Source organism: Tupaia chinensis, unplaced genomic scaffold (assembly GCF_000334495.1).
Source record: "Tupaia chinensis unplaced genomic scaffold, TupChi_1.0 Scaffold000362_1, whole genome shotgun sequence".
Classification (NCBI taxonomy): Eukaryota; Metazoa; Chordata; class Mammalia; order Scandentia; family Tupaiidae; genus Tupaia; species Tupaia belangeri.
In genome coordinates, this window is record NW_006159859.1 from 3,334,390 (window position 1) to 3,357,140 (window position 22,751).

The 22,751-nt window shown below is 41.0% G+C and overlaps 1 protein-coding gene across 3 annotated transcripts in view; it reads right to left on the reverse strand.

Moving 5' to 3' along the window:
• Positions 1–4,707: 4,707 nt before the first annotated feature.
• TNIP3 (TNFAIP3 interacting protein 3) overlaps positions 4,708–22,751 on the reverse strand; it is a 120,438-nt gene continuing 102,394 nt past the window's right edge. For all 3 annotated transcript variants that reach the window (XM_006153112.3, XM_027773674.1, XM_027773673.1), the window contains 5 exons: positions 20,895–21,020; positions 17,679–17,729; positions 16,997–17,095; positions 13,860–13,920; positions 4,708–5,312 (listed from right to left, as the gene is read on the reverse strand). In XM_006153112.3, coding sequence (XP_006153174.1) covers positions 5,281–5,312; positions 13,860–13,920; positions 16,997–17,095; positions 17,679–17,729; positions 20,895–21,020 — 369 coding nt within the window. In that variant the 3' untranslated portion in view covers positions 4,708–5,280. The remainder of the gene's footprint in view (positions 5,313–13,859; positions 13,921–16,996; positions 17,096–17,678; positions 17,730–20,894; positions 21,021–22,751) is intronic.

Here is a 22,751-nt window from a genome sequence, read left to right on the forward strand (position 1 = left end):
AGATTCTAATGCTACAGTTTTTAATTTTGCTAGAAAGAAACAGTATCACCCACTGACTTTTAAAGCAGAATTTACTTGGTGGCGTTCTTATGCAAAGGAATTCCATTTCCTATGATTTATTTACTAACAACTTCTTCAAATGTAAGTTATCAGGTGTATGCAAGTAAGCACTTTAGAAAATGAAATAAGGAATTAGACATAGGCTTTGGGGTTTTATTTCATTTGTAACGTCTTCCAAGTTTGCTTCATTAAAGTATCTTCTTAAGAAGCTTTGCCATATTTAAAAGGAAAGTCTAAAGAAACACTGTATTTTATCTTTTATTATTGTTTCCCAGGTTAAGTTGCTGGATCCTACAGGTTGCAAGATTTTAGTCCCACTTTAAAATATATTCAAAGTTACTACACTATAATCAAAAGTAACATTTTGTAGGACCAGCAAGTGTAATATTTGAATTGCTTACCTCATCCCGGTACATCATGCCTGATAAGGCTATCAACTGTCCTACTTGCCTATTTCAAAAATATGAACTAGGGACTGGCAGGTGGCCTGGTGGTTAAGGTGCTGGACTCCTACATAGTGCACCACAGTTCAAGTCCTGGACCTGGTGGTTTGAAATGCATGCTTGGCATGTGTACATGCATGCATGTATGTGCCCAGGATCCTGAGAGGAGAATGGAGGAGAAGGGATTGCGGCATGGCCATCTCCCCAGGGGGGTGATTTCTCACTTTTTGTCTCTGTCTCTGCCTCTCCAGCAAGTGCATGTGCCCTATAGCAAAACTCTAAAAAAAAAAAAAAAGAAAAAGAAAAAGAAAAGAAAAAAATTATCAACTAAATAACAAACTAACAAATATATATATACATGTGACTTCAAAAATTTGTGGACAAGTGAAATTAAAAGATAAAAATAAATTTTGCAACACAAGCTCCATCAAGTTTAAGGCGCTTCTGTAAATGAGGAAACCAGCCACTCTATCCCTAAATAACTGAAGGTCCTGGGAATGTGACAATGTCAAAGCAAGTCTTTTTTTACATTATTAACTGAAGAAAAATACATTCCTTAAGATTATAAAGTGATGGGCCAGCAGATGGCATGGAGGTTAATGTGCTAAATCCCATATGGCTGTTAAAGCCTGAATGTCTGATCCCACTTGCAGTTCAAGTCCCAGACCCTACAGCTTGAAAACACACTGGGTATGTGTAAGCACCCAAAATCCTGAGAGAAGACTGGAAGAGGAGGGACTGTGGCATGGCCTTGCCCCCATGGGATGAATTCTCACTTTCCCTCTCTGTCACTGTCTCCAGTAAATGCATGTGTCCTACAGCTAATAAAATAAAATAAATAAAATAAAATAAAATAAAATAAAATAAAATAAAAATAAAGGTTACAAAGTGAAATCAGGAGCCAAATGAGGACTGAGATGTGGCTATGAAATGAGTTCCATGGAAACTTCTGTAAAACTGCCCTATTAATGAGAGGAATGAGTAGGCACAGTGTCCTCGTCAAGAGGGGCCATCTTTCAAAGACTTCCTGGACCTTTTTCTGCTAAGGACTCAGCTAACTTTCTCAAAATACTCTCATAAAAGCAGATGCTGGGCCAGTCGGTGACATGGTGGTGAAGGCGGCTGATTCCTACAGTATATATGACCAACTGTGTGGTTTGAGTTCTGGACCTGGCAGCTTGAAAAACACACCAGACTCGTGTGCATGTGCACCCAAAATCCTTAGAGGAGAATGGAGGAGAAGGTACTATGGTGAGGCCATCTCCCATGGGGCTGATTTCTCACCTTCCCTCTCTCTGTCTCAGGTTAGTGCACATACCCTGTCACAAAAACGATGACTAAAATGCAAAGAGAGAGACAGAAAGTGATAAATCACCCCCCGGGGGGATGGCCACACTGCAATCCCTTCTCCTCCATTCTCCTCTCGGGATCTTGGGCACGCACACACATGTGCCTAGCATGAGTTTAAGCCACCAGGTCTGGGACTCGAACCGCAGTTGACTACATGGGAGTTCAGCAACATAGCCATTACGCCAACTCCTGGTACCACTAAAAAGCAAACAAACAAGGAAAGTATGAACACATGAGAGCAACCATGCAGGGCCCATGCTTGCATCATTTAAAACACTTTCGCAGTCAATGTACATTTGTCTTTCCCCCTGCCATAGCCTAAATGAGACGATACTTAACTCAGGAGGTAAATTACCAGTCCCATACAAGACAGAGTATTTTCACTTACCATTTTTTTCTTAGAAGTTTGCACTTGTAACTTGGTAAAAAAAAAAAAAAAAAAGCACCGTTAAAAACAAAAACAAAAACAAGTAGAACTTGCTGAGGTAATCCAGAAAGCAGAATGTTACATTCAACAAACTGGGCAGCCCTAGTTCAGTCAGTGGAGAATCCTAGCTTTGCCATGAACTTGCTGTAAGACTCTGGGGAGCTTAGGGAATCTCTCTGTACCTTAGATTAATCATCTGTAACAAGGGAATAATCACACTTCTCCTGCTGGGAGACAAACATCAGTCAACCAACTATAGAAAGTCATCTAGAAACTAGTCCATTCTCAATAATACTAGCAATTTCACCCAAAATGTTATTTTATTAGTCAGGAAAACTGGGTCCAAAACAAATCCAGTGAGGAACAGTAGGGGATAGTCATCTAGAAACTAGTCCATTCTCAATAATACTAGCAATTTCACCCAAAATGTTATTTTATTAGTCAGTGAGGAACTGTAGGGGATAGCTTCTCTCCTGGATATACTAGAACCCCGAGGAAGATTTCCTTCTAACCTTACATCACAACCAAAATAAACATATCCTTCCTTTTGTTTGACACTTTCAAGAAAAACTCTCTGTGATCACCCAAAACCTAAAATATGCTTAGTAAGACAGGCCATGTGACTTCCTCTCCTTTCAAAGGGACAGTTATTCATCACACCATTTTCACAAATTGTGGTGATAATGAAGTAAGAGTCTCAGCTGAGGGTATGACCCTTATAATGACTTGAGGCAGAGAAGTCCCCAGACAAATTGTACAGGGAGAGGGACATGGGACGACTGTCTGACTTTCAGGCCAGGGTTGTCAAAATCTGTCTTCCGGGAGCAGTAGTTACCGTCTGAGCAAGGGGTCCTCCTCCCATATTCCCCCTCCACAAGGGGAGCTCAAATTAAACGAGGTCTCTCTTAAATTTTCTCCCATTCCATTAGTATTCACAGTCTGGCCAGTGGGCGGCAACTTGCTCATTAGTAACTGGATGGCTTTTGACTGGAGACTGAAATCCTATTTTAGTGCTACTGGGAAGACTTGTCACTGGCCTATCTGACCTACTCTCTCATATGTACAATGATTATTCTGGTGGGTACACCTCAGTTGGCAAATTGAATCCACCACCAAAAATGGACTTTACAATGACTTTTTCACTCATCTGAGCAAATGAAAATTTATATGTATGCTGAATTGTTTCCATGCAGATGCCTTGTTCCACTGTTATTTTTCCTTCGTTCTTTATTTGAAAAGAATTATTTAATTTTATGTATTATAATTATTATTTTTTAAGATGCTATCGGGCATCTGTGCTCACTAGAGAGAGAAACAGAGAGCTGGCCTCCAGGTCTGGGACTTGACTCACAGTACCCGTGTGGGAGTCTGGGCCTTAACCACCTGCTGCCTGCTGCCCTCAACACTGCTGTTTCTCTGATTCGCTTCCACTGAAGTAATACCAGGAAATAATTTGTCTCTCTGATGAACACTAGCAAAAACAAAGCTTTAGAAAATTACAGCAAGGGAAGGATAATTTTTTTGTCAAGAATTATGTTCCAGAATATCTGAAGACTGGAGCTGAAAGCATTTCATTCCCTAGGGTTCATCCTTTCACCTTCTCATGACACAAAGCGTCAAGTGTATCTAGAAATTGAAACAAAAATAGTTGGAGCTGGAATTAAGCAATGTAAGTTTAGGAAATTGAAGCTAGTCTCAGCACTGTGTCTGGACTTTTTATTTGCTTAATTATTCAGTCTCTGCTCCCGGGTCTCTTTTGGTGCTTCTAGAAGCATAGATCTGGTGGGTCTCAGACTCCTGTCAGGTATGGTCGCCACAAAGAGGATCTCAAGTTGGTCCTGGAAGAAACCTCATTAAGTGGATGAACCTAATACTTTTGAATCTGCTTATTCTTTCGACATCTGTCATGTCATTGTATAATTCGATTGCAATAAAATTTGAAAATATTTTATTTCCATATTAATTGGCTTGAGAAGTCAGAGTTATATTGTTCACTAGTAATTATTCAAGGGACCAGCAGATGGCACAGCAGTTACATTGCTGGACTCCCACACGGCTAACTGTGATTTGAGCCCTGGATCCGGTGGCTTGAAACTCAGACTGGGTGTGTGTGCATGCGTGCCCGAGATCCCAGGAGGAGAATGGAGGAGAAGGGATTGCAACGTGGCCATCTCCTCTTGGGGTGGTGATTTCTTACTTTGCTTTATACTTCTCGTTCCCCGTGAGTACATGTGTCTTAAGGCACAACCTCTTTTTAAAATAAATGATTATTCAAATCCATGGGAAGGAAAAACACAGATTTAACCATAAATGCGTGTATGTCTGGATTCCTTCTGTATGGACACAGCAGAGCCACCATTATCTCATTAGGACTTTCTTTTTTATAATCTGTCCCACCTAGAAATGAAGGAGGCTCACAATTTCTCATCAGCTGAAAGACATAATCTATTTAAAGAATAATTTTTACTTAAAGACATACATAAACCTCTTCAGTCTTATCTTAGATTCACTGAAGTGAATTCAACATTGAGGAACATAGTATCTAGTCAAACTGGGTAAAGAATTGCATAAGTCCCTGAAAGAAAATGGAAACGATGTTGAAAACATACAACTGGAGAAACTTTCTCCCAAGGAATGTGAGTCCATATGTCAACGTACAGTGTCCCTGTGTCCAAAATGGAGTCTCTTAATCATGGCGTCCTCTCTGGGAATCCAGTAACGTGCTGCAGAATGCATCAAGGCGTGGCACACAACCCACCCGCCAGGTCTCATTTGGAGGAAACTGGAGGTTACATCTGCTTGTGCAGCGGCTGCCACCTCAGACTTGATCAGGACCTCTGTGTCAGAAGTCTTTTCCTCGCTCCAGGCCAAAGGGAAACATTTCCGGGCATGAGTAATGGAGTAGAAGGTTTGCGGCTGTCAGACAATAAGCCACAAAGTAACGAAGGGGGCCCTGGGCCCAGTTCTCACTTGGCCTGTTGTTCTCCCTTGGTGTTGCTTCTACTGACAGACTTTCTTTTCTGAGGAAAAACCTACAGAAACAGCAAGAAAATGTTTTATATTAAAAATTAAAATGTCTTTTCTCCTGGCTTAGGGCTAACATAAACTTCAAGGTGGCATAAAAGAGAGTTATTTTATTCATGAATTCCCCACAAGTCTACGTTGAGAAATCAGAGGTGGGAGACGGAGGGTTATTGTTTTAAGCACTGACATATGCTTACCATTTTGAGAAATCAGCTGTGGCCTCATTCTAATCATGCCTGAAGAGGAATTTCTATCCTAATTCTCATTCTTGCTGACATTTGGGTGGCTTGGACAGTTGCTTAGCAAAGTCTGTCATACACGTTGCGACTAGGTTCAGTACTTACCCCAGAGGAAGTTCATTTGCTAAAGGAACTATCATTTAAAATACAGCACTGGATACATCACTGTCCAAGCCATAGGAAAGACCATAGCTCTGAAGATGTGTGAGTGCGTTGTGAAGACCAATATGAACAATTTGGTATTTAATAGTAGGACGAAGCCAGAAGACCACGAGTAAGTACTACAAGGAAGAGAAAATCAAAGAGGTTGACTCAGGACAGCGGGAAAACACAGACGACAGAAACGTCCAGGAAGAATTTTCTTTACTTGTGGTAACTTAAAAAATATGTTTTACACTTGCTGCCTTGCATTCGGTTACCAAAAACATGGAAAATGAATATGTTGGTTAACAAAGGAAACAGAAAGAAGAAAAGTTGCTTTTTCAAGCTTAACAAGTATGCCTCTCGGGGCCAACAGGTCGTGTAGTGGCTAAGGTGCTGGATTCCCACATGGCCGACCACAGTTCAAGTTCTAGACCCAGCGGCTTTAAAATCATGCCAGGCATGTGTACATGTGTGCCCAAAAATCCCAAGAAGAGAATGGGAGGGAAAGGAATTGTGGCATGGCCATCCCCTCTGGGGAGTGATTTCTCACTTTCCCGCTCTCTGTCTCTGTCTCTGACTCTGTCTCTCTCTAATGAGTGCATACGCGCTGTGGCAAAAACCTAAAAAAAAAAAGGCGTCCTATGAGAACTATGGCCAAAACAATGAAAAGATACCAAATACATTGAGAATATACATTTGAACCAGAAGCACTATCCCCAAATCCAATTACTCTGAAGTTCAAGTTTAATACGAGCATGGTGCCTATCTGTAGGTATCTTAAAATATTAAACACACAAAATCCATTGTTATCTGTATAGTGCTCTTGTGGAATAGACACAGAGTCCAAGGTCATCCTCCCCCATTTTGAGTTGAGTGAGGCTGTGGCCCATGAGATAACCCATGGAGGAGTAGAAATAAAAACAAAAATAAAAACAGGCCTTTGTTTCTCGAAGGGAAGGCAGTTTCTCTACACCTGAAGGCTGGGAAGACACTTATGTGCTGAGACTTGGCTCCATTGTTACAACAACAAAGGGAGAAATACGCCACAAGAGAATGCTGGTTCTCACCCCATTAGAGAAGAGTACGCTTGGGCCAGACAGAGGGTGTGGTGGGTAAGACAGTGGGATCCCACCAACTGTGTGGTTTGAGTACCAGACCCAGTGGCTTGAAAAACACACTGTGCGCGCACGCGCATGTGTGTGTGTGTGTGTATGTATGTGTGTATCCCTCCTCTCACCACCCCACCAAAGAAAGAGAAAGAGAGAGAGAGAGAGAGAGAGAGAGAGAGAGAGGTCTTTACAGGCTGGTGAAGAACTCTATTCTCTACTCCTGCACCTGCTCACATATTAGTTTTACACTCTGTGCTTTGACGTTCACAGGGATGCAGGCTTAACAGCAGGCTGTGGAGGTGGTCTGAGTATGACTCTGACACTTGGATGCAGCGGCCCTGACCCTGCATGAACACAGCCGAATCTGAAACTCAGTTGCTTCTAAGAGGGGAGTGGGTATCAATGAGCAGTGGACAGCACCAGGGTGACTGGTCACTCTATGCCATGGTCTCCGAGGATGCGAACGCTTCAGTGTGAACAGTAGGGAAACCTAGAGAAGGAAACGCTCTGCTCAGGTGGGAGGTAATACACGGCATGTGCCTCCCTTTCCTTCCCGGCAGGTTTTTGTCTTCCATTCAAGAGAATGGCTGCATGTTTATTCATCAGATGGCCTTAGAACTGTTCTAGACTTACTGTGTGCATTTTTAAAAACCATCTGTCTCTCCATTTATCTATGTGTGTGTGTGTAGCTGTTCATCGGCATGCTTAATATGTGCTTGTAAAAATCTATGGTGGAATAGGAGTGTATTCATCACCTGCATGTTCGTGTATATATAAATATGCTTTTCTACTTGATTCCATATTTCCTTGGTAGAATTGCTGAGCTTATTGACCTTTGTGACACTATAATATGGTTAAGGAGACAGTCCCAGAGTTAGCACTTAAGGGAGCTGGATCCCATATGGCTGACCATGGTTTGAATCCTGGCCTGGGAGTCTTGAAGAAAAATGCCAGATGTTTGTGCGTGTGTGCCTGGAATCCTGACAGGATGAAAGATGGACGAAGGACTGCAGTGTTACCATGCTTCATTGAGGGGTGCTTTCTCTTTCTCTGTCTCTCTGTCTCTCTCTCTCTCTGTGATCTCTCTGGTGAACACAGGTACCCTCTGACAATTAAATATATATACTATCTATACTATATAAATATATATAAAGAGAGACAGAGAATGGTAAGAAGGCATTTCTCCTACAATTCTGTTTTAAAAATCAAGAACTAGTCATACAATGATCTGTTTCCAAATTTCAACTAATCTTCTGTATTAGTCACTGGTAAAATAATTACGAAGGAAATGTAGTTAATAAAAGAAAAATATTCTTAAATACTTTATCCATATGTATTGAAAGTTATACTAAATATGGTCTCTATATTTTCTGTTTCTTGTATTTCTTAAGTGGCTTTCATTATTTTCTGTTGGTCCTTTATTTTTCCACTCCCCCCAAAAATGAATCCAGCCACTTTCCTAATACAAAAATGGTCTATAATCGAGATCTAAAAGTAGATATAAAAAGACACAAACTGAGAAATAAAGATATAGGCTTTCCAGACATCACTGTCAGAATTTATGTGAATAAACCACAATACCATCATGCTTTACCGAACGCACAGCATAGGACAGCCCGTTCCGTTTAGTGGTTACTCAGGGGCTTCAGGGTCAGCCCGCTTGTGCTTGCCTACGGTCTAGCCAATAGCTAGCTGTGTGGACCTGGACAAATCACACTGTTTCTCCGTGCCTCCATTTCCACATTTGTACCTGGGACATCAGCAGGGCTCATTTCGTAGGGTTGCTATAATGTTTGGGTGGGATAATATATATGAAACACCGAAAATAGGATCTGGCACATAATTGGCATTTTAGGTGACTGAATCATGTTCCTCTGAAAGATACGTTTAAGTCCCAACCCCTGATTGTGAAAGTGACCCTTTTTGGAAATCAAACTTTTGTAGATGTAATCAGGCTAAGATGAGGTCACACTGTATCGGGGCAGGCCCTAATCCAATTTGACTGCCGTACTTGAAAGAGGAGAATTTGAACACAGTCACAGAAGGAGGATGGCCAGGTGAGGACCAGGTTAGTTATGCTGCCACAAATCAAGGAATATGTGGAGCCACCAGAAGCCAAAAGAGGCAAGGCCAGGTCCTCCCCGGGAGATCTGCAGGGACCATGACCCCGGCCCCCAACACCTTGGCTTGGAATTCTAGCCCCAGATCTGGGAAGAAGTTCTGCTGTATCAAGCTGCCCAGTTTATGGTACTTTGTAATGATAGTTCCAGGCAATGAATCCAGTCAGTATTGAGCTAATTAGTTATTATTAGACATGAGTTAAGACCAATTATAGTATTTTGGCTTTGATCTGCTATATTATAAAGAAGTAATTGGGTTTGCTCATAACATAATCTCGCACACATATAATTCATGTCTTTCCAAATATGCAAGATTTGAGCTCAAGCTCATTAGACAAGGTTCGACTATGCACTACATGAAAAATCTGGGTGTATGGAAGTGACCAGCCCACCGTGTAGTCAGAAAATGTAGATTTCTGACATTTCAGAGAGGAAGAAATGAACATGTTCCCAAGGTTATGCTAGCTCTGCTATGCCGTAACTGTTCTCAGAACGTAGAAGTCATTTTGCATTCTATTCTGTAAACAGATGAAATAAGATTAGAAAATTGTGTGTTCTAAACAGAAACTATAACCCATTAGCATCTGTGGGCTTTTTTTTCCAAGAGATAATTTTGTCATAGGGTGCATGTGCTTGTGGGGGAGACAGAGAAACAATAAGAACACAAGTGGTAAATCTCCCCCTGAGGTGGGGTGGGGTGGGGGTGGGGTGGCCACACTGCAATCCCTTCTTCTCCATTCTCTTCTTGGGATTTTGGGTGTGCATGCACACATGCCCGGTATGATGAGTTTTATACCATCGGGTCTGAGATTTGAACTGTGGTCAACTATGTGGGAGTCCAGCAATGTAACCATTATGCCATCTGTTGGTCCCAACATCTGTGGATCTTTTAATGGTATTAAAAATACCACTATTTAATGCTATGCAGAAAGCCAAGGAACTCTCAAATGATTAAAAATACCACTATTTAATGCTATGCAGAGAGAAAGCCAAGGAACTCTCAAATACCTTGAAAACCTTCATTTAAACATGCTTAGATTTGTTTGTGTTTTTGCTTTGAGGCACATGTGCTTTCTGAGGAAAGAGAGAGGCAAAGTGTGAAATCACACTCATCCCCACCCCAGGCAGGATGGCCATACTGCAACCCCTTCCCCTTCATTCTCCTCTTGGGATTTTGGGCACATACACACATGCACCTGGAGTAATTTTGAAGTCTTTGGGTCCTGGACTCCAATCGCAGTTGGCCATGTAGGATCCAGTCACTTTAACCTACATACCACTTGCTGGTTCAACCATGCTTAGGCTTTTTTTTAAAGAGTGAATTTTCAATGTGTCCCCAAAACATCCTAAAATAATCACAGACAGTAACTGAGAGCAAAGCTGGAAATCAGTTGAATGACATAGTTTCAGCTTCTATCACTCTTAGTTCCAGGCCAGAACAATGCGGACCCCCAAATTCCTTCCCAAATGACCCTAGGCTTACTTCCAGAGCTTTTTTCCCAAATGACCCTAGGCTTACTTCCAGAGCTTATGTGGGCTTTTTCACCAGGCCTGAAGCCTATTCAAGGGGTGCTCTTTGGAGGGTGCTGAGGAGTACGTGGTCCTCTTCCCCAGGCCTGAAGCCTATCCAAGGGGTGCTCTTTGGAGGGTGCTGAGGAGTACGTGGTCCTCTTCCCCAGGCCTGAAGCCTGTCCAAGGGGTGCTCTTTGGAGGAGCATGTGGATAAATTGGGATATACCAGCTGGGATTACAGCGCCTTAACTACTATACCACCTGTTGGCCCCCAGGTAGATTGGTTGAGGAAGGAATTTCTCCGGTGGTCCTTCAGCCACAATTAGTCCCATCTCCTGTTTCAGCAAACCACAATCAGCAGCAGAGCTGCGAGGACAAAGAGGGCCATTTTCAAAGGGCAACATACCCCTGCCAAGTCCCAGCAGGGCTTCCCATGCCCGAGTTAGTTCCTAACATATTACACACTGCATGGTACTGCGCCTTTCACCTGCGGCGTCCTGAGTGTTGGGTGGTATATGATGTATTCTGTGCTTTCGGTGGAAGAAGAGATTAGGGAGGGTTAGACACTGAGTCATTTAATTGTCCAATTTAGAGTTGCTACTCGCAAGTCTGTATCTATCACTTTAGAACATCTTAATACAGTAAGAGATTGTTGTCAAAGGCATTGTAGGATAAGATTTAAATCACGGATTCTGGAATTTCATAGATCAAAGAATCTAATCCCAGTGCCAAATTTGACTAATGGTGTGGTGTAGGTATGCTACTTAAGCGCTCTAAGCTCAGCTTCCTCTTGTGTAAAACAGCATAAATTAAAACCTTTCTTAGCACTGCCGTAGCAGTGTTGTAAAGATAAAAGTAAATAATGTTTATTTGTTGGTTGATTTATTTTCTTATTTTTTCTTGCTAGAGGGTGCATGTGTTCACCAGAGAAAGACAGAGAGATACAGGGAGAGAGAAGGGAAGAGAAAGATCCCCCCCACGGGGCATGGGCATGCTACAATTCCTTCCCCTCCATTTCTGCATCCTGTCAGGATTTGAGGCACGCACTTACATGTGCCTGACATGCTTTTAAGTTACCTGGGCTGGGATCTGACCTGTGGTCAGCCATGTGGGAGCCAACTACCCTAACCAATAGGCTAAGGGGCTGGCCCAATAATGTTTTTAAAATACTTGGGCCTTTTATTTTAATTGCAATTTTACATCTAGAGGCACTGTTACAGAGTATGTTACTATATCACAAGGATCACTACAATTTTCCTAAGTAGACAAAAATCAGTAGGTCTCATACACTACAAAATTTCAATTGTGCATATCTTATTTAGTTCTTTTTTCTTTCTTTTTTTTTTTCTGAGAGGTTTTTGCTACAGGGCGCATGCGCTCGCCAGACAGACAGAGACAGAGAGATAGAAAGCGAGAAATCACTCCCCAGAGGGGATGGCCATGCTGCAATCCCTTCTCCTCCATTCTCCTCTTGGGATCTTGGGCATGCACGCACACGCACCCGGCATGAGTTTAAGCCACCGGGTCCAGGACTCGAACTGTGGTCAGCTACGTGGGAGTCCAGCGACATAGCCATTACACTAACTGCTGGTCCCTATATCTTATTTGGTTCTTGAAGGTCATGATCATTCATTTATATTTTGTAGAATTATTAGCTTCTATAATATAGGTCCAGGAAACATCTGATAATGATATATCAATGGCCTTCTCATGTTACTGAATTCTCTACTTATATTTCCTAGTGATTAAACTCGGACTTGAGGAAAAAATAACCTTTGTATTCTGAATTTCAGACCAATATAAAATGGAAAATGATCATAATAATCCAGCAATTATACAACAATGGATTTCAAAAACACAGGCATTAGGAAATAATCATTCTGGTTAATAGTATGCCTTTCTAATAAAAACTGTTCAGCCTGTCTGGAACCCAAAATATCATTAAAACTGCTGGGTACATTTGTAGTAGAAAGCAAGAAAGAAGGAAGTTGTACAGTTTTCTAATACATACCTGAACACTATACTACAGAGCTCACCCTTTTTATTTCTCATCTGTATGAGGGTACTGCAGGCTGTGGACATAGCTGAACCCAGTGCTGCCAGGCACGGCTGTCCACTCTGTGGACTGTTCAACTCTCAGCATCTCTGTGCTAATAGATTGGCATGAGCAGTCCCTCAGACTTGTGAAGTTCACACCCTACAAAACTACTTGTGGTATTCCTGGTTCTCTATATCAACTCTACAATGGACTTGTATTAAAACCTAGAATGACTGAGACCAGCAGATGGTGTAATGGCTCCATTGCTGGACTCCATGTAGTCGACAATGGTTTAAGCCCTGGACCTACCTGGTGGCTTAAAACTTACACCAGGTGCATGTGCGTGCGTGCCCAACATCCCAAGAAGAGAATGGAGGAGTAAAGATTGTGGTGTGACCCCTGGGGAATGATGTCTTACTTTCGGTCTCTCTGTCTCTGTCTCTCCAGTGAGTGCTCATGCCCTGTAGCAAAAAAAAAAAAAAATCTCTCAAAACAAAAACAAAAACCAAGAATGATTTACTGTATGATCTTAGTTCTAAACTAAGTGAGATCAAATTTCAGCATGGCCTGAAACTAGAATAACTCATCTTCAGCTTTTCTAGATAGATTCAAACCAAGTTAGAATCAAAGGCGTGCGTCACACGAAACTTTACAATTGTAGCAGACATTGCCAACGCTTAATGACACGAGGAGAACAGAAGTGGGTTATGAGTATACCTCAGTTTCTAAAGCTCATTTTTGAGTGGTCTCATGAGACCACAGTCAAAAAGCAAAAGAAGGAATAGCAGATTCTGGAAAGAAGGAGGAGAGTGACAAGCCAAAGAAAAATGAGATCAAAGAGTCCTCAGAGTTGTGAGTGTGTTGTAGGTGAGTTTGAGTTTCTCCCAGCATGCTGCGAGGTGGGTGTTGTGGGCAACGCTGGCCCAAACTCAGAGCTCTGTCCTGCAGTCTGGCATTCAGTCATAAGGGAACACAGTTCTGAGCCTTCGGCTTCCTCTGTCTGTCTGCCAGTGACATGAAAACATCTGTCTAGCAAACTCAACCTGGAATAGTGGATGTGCATCTGTCCTTTGTAGTAGAAACAGAGCTTTGTTGTTGCTGTTAGAATACAGCTCTGCTTAAGTTTTCATTGCTAACCCCAGATGGAATTCGGACTCGGAGACTGAAATAGGAACAGAAGCCAGAATCGAGCTTTGTGCATTTTTGCATTGGAACATTTTCTTTGTCTTAAGTTTGATTTAACCCCAGGTGCATCAAATTAGAGTTGTGTATACAACACAACTCTGGAGTAAGTCCTCCCCAAGTACAAATGCCTGTATGCTGAGTAAACATCCCCCAAAGATCCCATTAGAGTGTAAACATGAAAGAATGCGCAATACAGCTGTGGTCTTACCCTTCGCCTTGTGCTGTACATCTGGCGGAAACTGGTCGAGCGCATACCACCGATAGTCTGGCTGTGGGGAACAATAAAACGTTATTACAGCAATATGGACTTCAAACAAAACAGAGTGGGCACATTAAAAACGTAACTGTGCGATGTGGCTTTTATGAAGCAAGCAACGCGACGCTAATTTCTACTTAAACCTGTGGCCCATCTTGACCGCCCCACTTCCTGCTCACATTGTGACCACCATCCCGCCCTACCCCCTCCTAAACCCACTCTGTATTTGGCCAGAATTTCTACTACGCTGGAATGGTGGCATGTTTTCTTATTTTGGGAAACAGATGTGTGTTTGGGGTATCTGCAGAAGTGTAAACACTTTTGTCAAACTTACTATGGCCCATAAATAAAACAAAGCAGTTTACCATCAACAAATACTCTTTTAAAAACCGCGTACTGGAGGCAATGAGAAGGCCAGGAAATACAGGTTGAATGTTTTCTAGTGATTCAAGGAAGACATCTACCCTATTCAATAGATATGCTGTACAGAGAGTGAGGATGGTGAAGCAGGGAAAAGTATCCCTCCGTGCCATTCTTCAGCAGAATCTATCCTCTAAATTGCTACTAGATAGTTTAGACTTGAAAGACTAGATTGATCTCTTGGTATTTTCTCCTACATTTACAACAGATAAAGAGCAGCTAGATGTTGACCATCAGGAAACACATCAAATAAACTGCATGCCTAAGCTATAGACCTGAATGATCAACATGGTTCCAAGGCCACCATATTTGTACTGAACCCCTTCGAACTAAGCAATTTTAGCTCTCCATGCCCACGAGTAGATCTGTCTTCCTACTCCCAATGCTCAGCCCTGCCTCCCACTTCCCATAAGACACAGAGAATACAGACCTTTTGTTCTGTTTTTCAGTTATCTCCTTAAAAAGGAAAATTTCTCTAACAGCGAGCGAATGGGGAGCATGTACAAGGCAGCCAGACCTCTAAAAGTAACCTAAAAGTTCAGTTACCTGACGAGACCCTGGGAAACGCTGCATTTAGTGTGGGTTGACCCCGCTTTACCCCGACTCAGATACCTAGGCTCTTGGCTCATGAACACGTTAGAAGAGGAAATGAGCTCACCTCTGCTTTTCATCTTCTCGTTTATTTTTAGATGTCTCGAATAACACATAGGATAAGTGACGTGAGCCTCAGTTTTATATTCCAGGAGAGTTTCCAAAAGAAGCTAAAGATGCCGTCATTTTACTAACACTATTGCAGAGGATTTAATTCAGGCTTCAATGTAAGCAAGAAACATCAGATATTCTTTTCAAGCTGACTCTGGTGGTTTTATTGTAAATTCTACTTGTTCTACTGAGATGATTTTGTTCAGCTGAACACTGCTTGAACATGCTGGCCATTATGTATGGCGTGGAAGCTTTTTTCAAATGTAGACCTTATTTGGTGATAATCTGATGTGATCTGGACTGTCCTGCCTCTTCAGGGGATGAGAAAAGTTGATGAGCTATAGAGAGGAGGAGGTGCATTTCGACCTTTTCTCCATGAACGAAGGTTTGACAAAAACAGTCATTCGCTTATTCCTAAGTACACTTGAATGACTCATTAAATTTATCATCAACCTTTCACAAGATGATGTCTTCTCTAACCTGTAGGGGTTACCTTCTAAGTAACCCCTTTTTATCCCTTCTGTTTTCCACAATCTTACTTTACTTCCACATCCTTAAAAGAAAATGGAAGGCATGAAATATGTGTTTGAAAAGTCCCAGAAATGCTTCTGATAAAGACTAAAAATTAAGCAAACAGGTAAAGAAAAAAGGAGACAGGAAGAGAGTGCATGGAACCGGCAAGTGGGAACAACATAAAAAGAAACCAGTTCTCAGCACTGTGCGGTCCTACCACAGTCAACGAAGAGACACTCATTAAATCCGGGCATCCTCCTGCCATCCAGAGTCATTATTATCACCTCTCTTGAAAGGAAGGCTTTGAGTCATCCTCAGATACAAGTCTGAGTAGTTGGAAGGCAATCAAGAGAATCAGGCCTTCTTCAGTATTTAGCTAGGAAAAGCCCAGCTAAAACCTTAGATTCTTTGTATAAATAAATAGAAACACAGTCAATAAAAATTGAGGGGTGGGGAGGAAGTTGTCTGAGGAAATCCAAAATGCAGAAAACTACTTAAATGCTCTTTCTGGAGGTAGGTTCTGTTGATGTTGGCCAAGTGCAGAGTAGAGGCAAACGCAGACCACAGCAGGATTTGGGTGAAACACTGCCGTTGAGCGGGTGCTTTGGGTCTGTCTTATTCAGGTTGTCTGTCCAAATCAATTCCACTCACAAATAATTGCTCAACTGTTCGTGTCATTTTGCTTTGAGCAGACACAGCCATGGAGGACAACTTAAATGGGTCACTTTTTCTTCGATCCTTTAAGAAAATCCTTTCAATTGGAAAACGTTGAAAGCTATTTTGCACACGTGTAGCAAAATCCACAGTAGTTCAATGTAAGTTTAGAACTAAAAAAAAGTATCTCATTTTTGTTGTTTTGCTGTATCTACTAGAGTCAGGTACGCCAATCAAAAAGAATGTGTGTGAAATGCTGAGCTTGTTTAAGGAATTACAGTTCAATTTCATGTCTTGCTGTTCACTTATTACAGTTATGAAACGTGTCCTGTGGATTCAGTATCCCAAAGATCATTATAATATATACTGAATGCTGGAATTTTGCAAATTAGAGGCTGAGTTAAAAATAGAGGCTCTTCCTGTAGACAATATTACATGCCCAAATTCCAGAGATATTCGTCTTTTTTTTTTTTCTTTTTTTGGAGAGGTTTTTGCTATAGGGAGCGTGCGCTCGCCAGAAAGACAGAGAGAGACAGAGAGACAGAAAGTGAGAAATCACCCCCCAGTGGAGATGGCCATGATGCAATCCCTTCTCCTCCATTCTACTCTCGGGATCCCGGGCACATACGCACACGCGCCCACTGTGAGTTCAAGCCACCGGGTCCAGGACGGGAACCGCAGTCGACTACGTGGGAGTTCAGCACCATAGCCATTACACTAACTGCTGGTCCCCAGAGATATTCATCATTTCTACCAACAAACACTAAGCATTCTTTGTTGGGATGAGAAGTCTTACTTACCGCGTGGTCTTGTTGATGGTGCTCAGCCCTGGGGGGTGTGGGTACTCCAGAATCCCGCAGTTGGAAAACCAAGCCACATTTACAGATTGGGAAATACATCTGAGGAGAACAATGCAGGCAGTTCATTGGCTGTGAGCCATGCCAGGGAGTCACACTGACACTTGCTTTGGACAAGGTTTGATTTAAATCCCAAGGTTTAGCTTAATATGGCATAGTTCTAACTCAAAATAGAAAGTGTAGATTCAGGCCTTTTCAAGTGGAGCCTCACAGGCTAAAGTGTCCCTAAGGGGAGATGAGAATTTTTTCTCCATTTTGAAGAAATTAGGAAACACTAGGAAAGCATATAGTTCACTATATCCATCCATGTTGTCTTCATGAAGAGTCTTCAGAAGGAAAACCATCCACTGAGTCCTAACACCCTGCGCTCTGTGCTCCTGGTCACATGCTGTAGAGCATGTGTTTCTCATGAGCGGCATTTCCCTTCAAAGGCATTGTGGTTCCTAAGGGCCATCTGTCCTCTGATGTCCTCCATGACCATGAAAAGCCTGAGCTGCTCTGTGGCAGAGCTTGAATGTGCTGTGCAGGGGGACCCTGAGAAACAGTGCGGGAATACGTGTGTGGGTGAACCTTAGAGTCACCATCTCCACCGTGACAAGAGGGCTTAAGTAATGATTCCACATACCTGTTTCAATTGCTTTTCTAGTTTTTCTTTGTCCTTTTGACAAGCTTTTATCTATGGACAAAACAAAGGCATTTGTTATTAAGAGAGCTCAGATCAGTAGCTTCAAAGCTAGTTTTGACCAAGCTGCCAGTGCCTCCTTAGAAGTCCATGGAATGAAGCTTGGGCAGCAGTCAGGTTGATGAATACAGTCATTTTTTTTTTCCAGACATGCATTGATTCCATGTTGAAATTCCCCAATGATGTTTAGAGTTGGATAGTTTCACATTGGGATCCCAATTTGTTGAAGCCACAGGGATTCTCAAATGTAGGCTGATCTATTTCTATATAGAGAGACAGCTTCCATTGCTTACCGAATACAATTGGAATTGGTCAGCCTGGCAGTCAATGGGTCCCACAGTAAAATCTAGAAGTTGTATTGCATTTAATCCATGCCAGATGCTGACTTAAGTGCTTTACATGCAAGAGCCCAGTTCCTCTGCGTGATTCTTAACATTATTCTTTCCATCTTGCCCAGGAAGACACTGAGACAGGAGATGTTCACTAACTTGTTCAAAGCCATTGTTATGTATTACGGCTTCTAGCTGTTTCAACAGGTTTTATTTCTTTTTCTTTTTCTTTCTTCTGTTCCTGTATTTTAAATTTGGCCAGAGGGCAAGTGTTCACTGGAGAGAGACAGAGCAAAAGAGGGAAATGGGGAAAGTACTCCCCCCATGAGGCATGGCCACGCTGCAACCCCTTCTCCTCCATCTCTCCCTCTGTTAGGGAGCTGGGGCATGCACGCACATGTGCTGGAGTACTTCTCAAGTCATCAGGTCTGGGGCTCAAGTCGCAAGATCACCCACATGGGATCCAGCTGCCTTAAACACCATGCTGCAGTCTGGCCCTGACATTTTTTTTTAAGTATTTTTATTTTTTATTCTTCTGTTTTCTTTCTGTTGTTTTTTTTTAATTGTTTTTTATGAGAGAGAAGGAGAGGTATATGAGATAATGAGAGAAAGAGAGAGAGAGACTCCTGACAAGATCTTGCTATACTATAATCCTGAGATAGGTTAGGTAACTTATTTTTAAAGGAATTAAAGTTACATAAAAAACATTTTAGAGATCATCTCATCCAAATTTGCCATTTTATAGGTGAAAAAAGAAAACTTCAAAAAGTTGAAAAATTTGTTCAAGGTCACCAGCAGCTGAGTATTAGAACAGGCTGAGTATTAGACCAGAATACCTGGTCTTTTTCCTCTAAAGCCCTCCTACTCTGAAGTCTCTAAATTGCTTTAAAAAAAAAAAATCATTGTTACCGGCTTAAAACAACCTCATGATAGAATGAACATACATTCTGGTATGTACGCAACTAATGTCATAAAGATTTGGCCCAAAAATTGCTTTTAAAGTCCATTTTGCTACTTAACTAAGGCAAGGCCAGTTATTTTTATTCTACCTTAGCTTTTTAACTGCTAATACATTTAACATAGATTATCAGACCATTTACCGCATCTCTTTGAATTTTTTTTTTTAACCATAGTGAAAGAAACTTTGGAAAAATAAATGATAGAGTTATTATTATTGTAACAAAAAAAATGCTAAGTTTTAAGATCACTTAGATATCATTAAGGTTGTCTGGACTGGCCCCATAGCCTACTCGTTAAGGAGCCAGACATCACACTGATTGCAGTTCAAATCCCAGCCTCCAGAGGCTTGCGCATGTGCATGGGTGCCCAGCACCTGATAGTATGGAAAAATGGAGAAGGGATAATGACATGACAATGCCCCACTGGGGAGTGCTTTCTTCCTCTTCCTCTCTTGCTGTCTCTCTGTCTATCCCTGGCAAGCTCATGTGCACTCTAGCGATTAAAAAAAATCATCTCTTGGTTTACAAATACAATTATACCATACTGTACTTAGACAATACATTCATATGTTGCTATCAATTAAAAATTACTTGACAGTTGATACAAGAATGGAAATTACTTGCGGTTATAGTTTAAAACATTAAGTAAATAAATATTTATGGTCCTGATGCATTAAAAGTTCTGGAATAGCAAGAACCTTGCCAGTCTTAGACATTGATTTATTAGCAATTTGACCTTAATATAATAAATGAATAAACTTAAAATATGGCAGAAAGTGCAGCAACAACTTAAAAGAAATTAGGGCATCTTTGCCTATAAGAAATAAAAACTAAGAGGACCATTTATGTATCAAGAGTAATCGTGGCATTTTCTCACCCATTGTTCTATGAATTAATTAGGGTGCATAAATTATTTTCAGAAAATTTATTTGACTATGTTTTTACCACTATTTTATTGCTTCTAATTTCTTAGAGAAGAAATGGTTATGCCAAATAATTTTTCCATGTTAAAAAAAAAATTAGGAATTTTACGTTAATCCTTGAACAAATATCAGAGAATGAATTCAATTTAATTCACAATGTATTTTGTATTAGGAAGACTAAAAATTTAAAGTGTTTTCTAAGACTAAGATTCCAGAAAGTCAAGAGCTGCCCCAGTGTATCCCACAACAATTTCCTATTTATTGCAAAGCATCACATGATTTTACCAATTAAAAATGTTGTGGTTTTCTTACGCCAATACTGTGGTAGCTATGTCTTCTTTCATTAGCATCAGAATTTACCCATTTTGGCAACTTCTTGGAATCCATTCTATTACACTTAATTTTGGTGCACTTACATGTAATATACTCTATTCCAATATACTGGTGACAATTTTTCAATTCCTAGAATGTGTTTTCTGGTTTCATTAAATCTGGGACCCCCAACAGACAAAATCCTTGGGTTTCATTAGACATATAAATGGCTTTTAGAACTAGGTATATTTTTAGAAGACAGAACATTCCAACATAGTCCTTCAAAGACAATGAGAATTTAGAAATCACTTTACTATGTTTGGGTATTTGGCAGTTCAACTCCCATTCTACCAAGATAAATATTATGAGAAAAAGATCAAAAGAACTGTATTTTATGAAAGACTTTGGAATCCAATTTCTTGAGAAATTCCTTAATATACTTAAGGTAAAAGAAATTTTCAGTCCTTTTCATTTCCTTACAAGACTGTTTAAGAATGATTTAATCCCAGGTGCCGACCTCTCAAATAAACCCAGTGTTAATGAACAGAAGTCAAAGAGTTCTGAATTTTTTTTAAATGAGAAAATAAAAATAAAACACACATGTGCTGGCAAAGACAATTCTGTTTTAACTTATACCTGAGAATTCAGCCTGCTCAACTGGGATTGAGAAGTTTGATTAATTCGCTGTAACTCCTCTTTCTCTTGATTAAGTCTTTCTCGATCCGATCGCTCCTTTTTGAAGTCTTCTTCATATATTTGTACCTAGAAAATGTTAATTTGGTGTTACTGGGAGCTTTCTTTTCTCTTAAGCCATTTAAATCGGAGGCATCCCTTCCCGTTATTCATGAGTATTTCTCCCTGGTGGGATGGAGAAATACACATTACTCTAATTTTATCTTTCATTTAGTTTGGAGTGGCAATTCTCAACTTTTTCTTCCTTGAACATGTATCAGGAATTCAAAAGTAAAGAAATATTTCAGTGGACCATCTCTTGAGAAGTATTCCCAATATTCCAGAAAAGTGACTAAACCAAAAAGAAAAACAGATCTAGTTATCATTACTGCTTTTTTTTTTTTTTAAGTATATTTGCCTTAGGGTGTGTGCGCTCACCAGCGAAAGACAGTGAGAGGGGAAGTGAGAAACCACCCCCCTTCCCAGGGAGGCAGAGGAGGATGGGCACACTGCAATCCCTTCTCTTCCATTCTCCTCCTGGGACTTTGGGTATGCACATACATGTGCCTGGCATGCTTTTTAAAGCACCAGATCTGGGACTCGAACTGTTGTCAGCCATGTGGGATTCAGACATCTTAACCACTACGCCACTTGCTGGTCTCTCACTGCTACTTTTAATTAACATAGTGTTGACGAATGGCTAGGAGACTAGCATCTAAAACTATGAAAATAAATGAAACAGAATGAAGCAAAAGACTTCCTCTAAGACCATGATTTAAATGCCTACTTGTATTCGAATATAGTAGCTAGATTTTATCTGTTAACACTAAAGCACATTACACCTTCATCACAAATAGGGTAAGACATTTTAACTAACGTCCTATCAATGTGAAGCTAATAATAAAAGAATAAAATGCAACAGGCAAGGGAAGAAATTACATATTTTGTATGATGTAGGAGATCTCTATAGATCATTGTTAAGACTGTATTCACCACAAGCGTTGTAAGGAAACTACATCTAGCCAAGCTGACATTTTGATTTTATTTATTTAATCTGACCAGAATCAAACACTCAGGCTATGTCATCACATCACGTAGGGGCCAAGGTTCTACTTTGTTTCTTTGTGAATGGAAAAGATTCAGTGTTTCCTGTGGTGACATGATTGTGGGTACCAATTCGAAATGTGCACAGTTAAAAGGTGTATGCAGAAAGTAAGCAACTGAGCCACCCCAAACTAAGGAGATGGACTTGGGCCTAGCTCTGGGGATTATGAAAAAAGAATACCTGTCACTGTCTGTATCAAACATGAGCTGAACCGTTCTGCCTACTCCATGTGTAATGACAACGCTCTGCGTGTGGTATACTTCATATGAAAGAAGCAAAGGCCATTCGAGTGTCTGAACATAAGCCGTACCCAACCCTCAATGGGTTCCTGGCTAGCAACAGCAGTTCTGAAGGGTCAGGAATATGACAGATCCAACAGGGAAGACTACTCGTACTCTCTTCATGAATTTTCTTAAGCTATCCAAGATCTTGAATGTAATGAAGCCAATTATTCTACTGAGATAGACAGAAGAGAAAACCCAACGTTATCATCCAGCGCTCTGCAATTTTTAGGTCTATTGATGAAAAGGCTACTCTTATGAACTAATGACAAGAAAGTCAGTAAGAACAACACCACCACCATTGTTCATCTTTGTCCACGTATGCAGTGAGAATCCTTGTGATTGGTACTTGCTCGGAGCTAAAGTAGTCAACAAATCATACCCAGGAATAGCAGAAAAATAGTATTTTCTGGCCCTTGGGTCTATGACACTCTT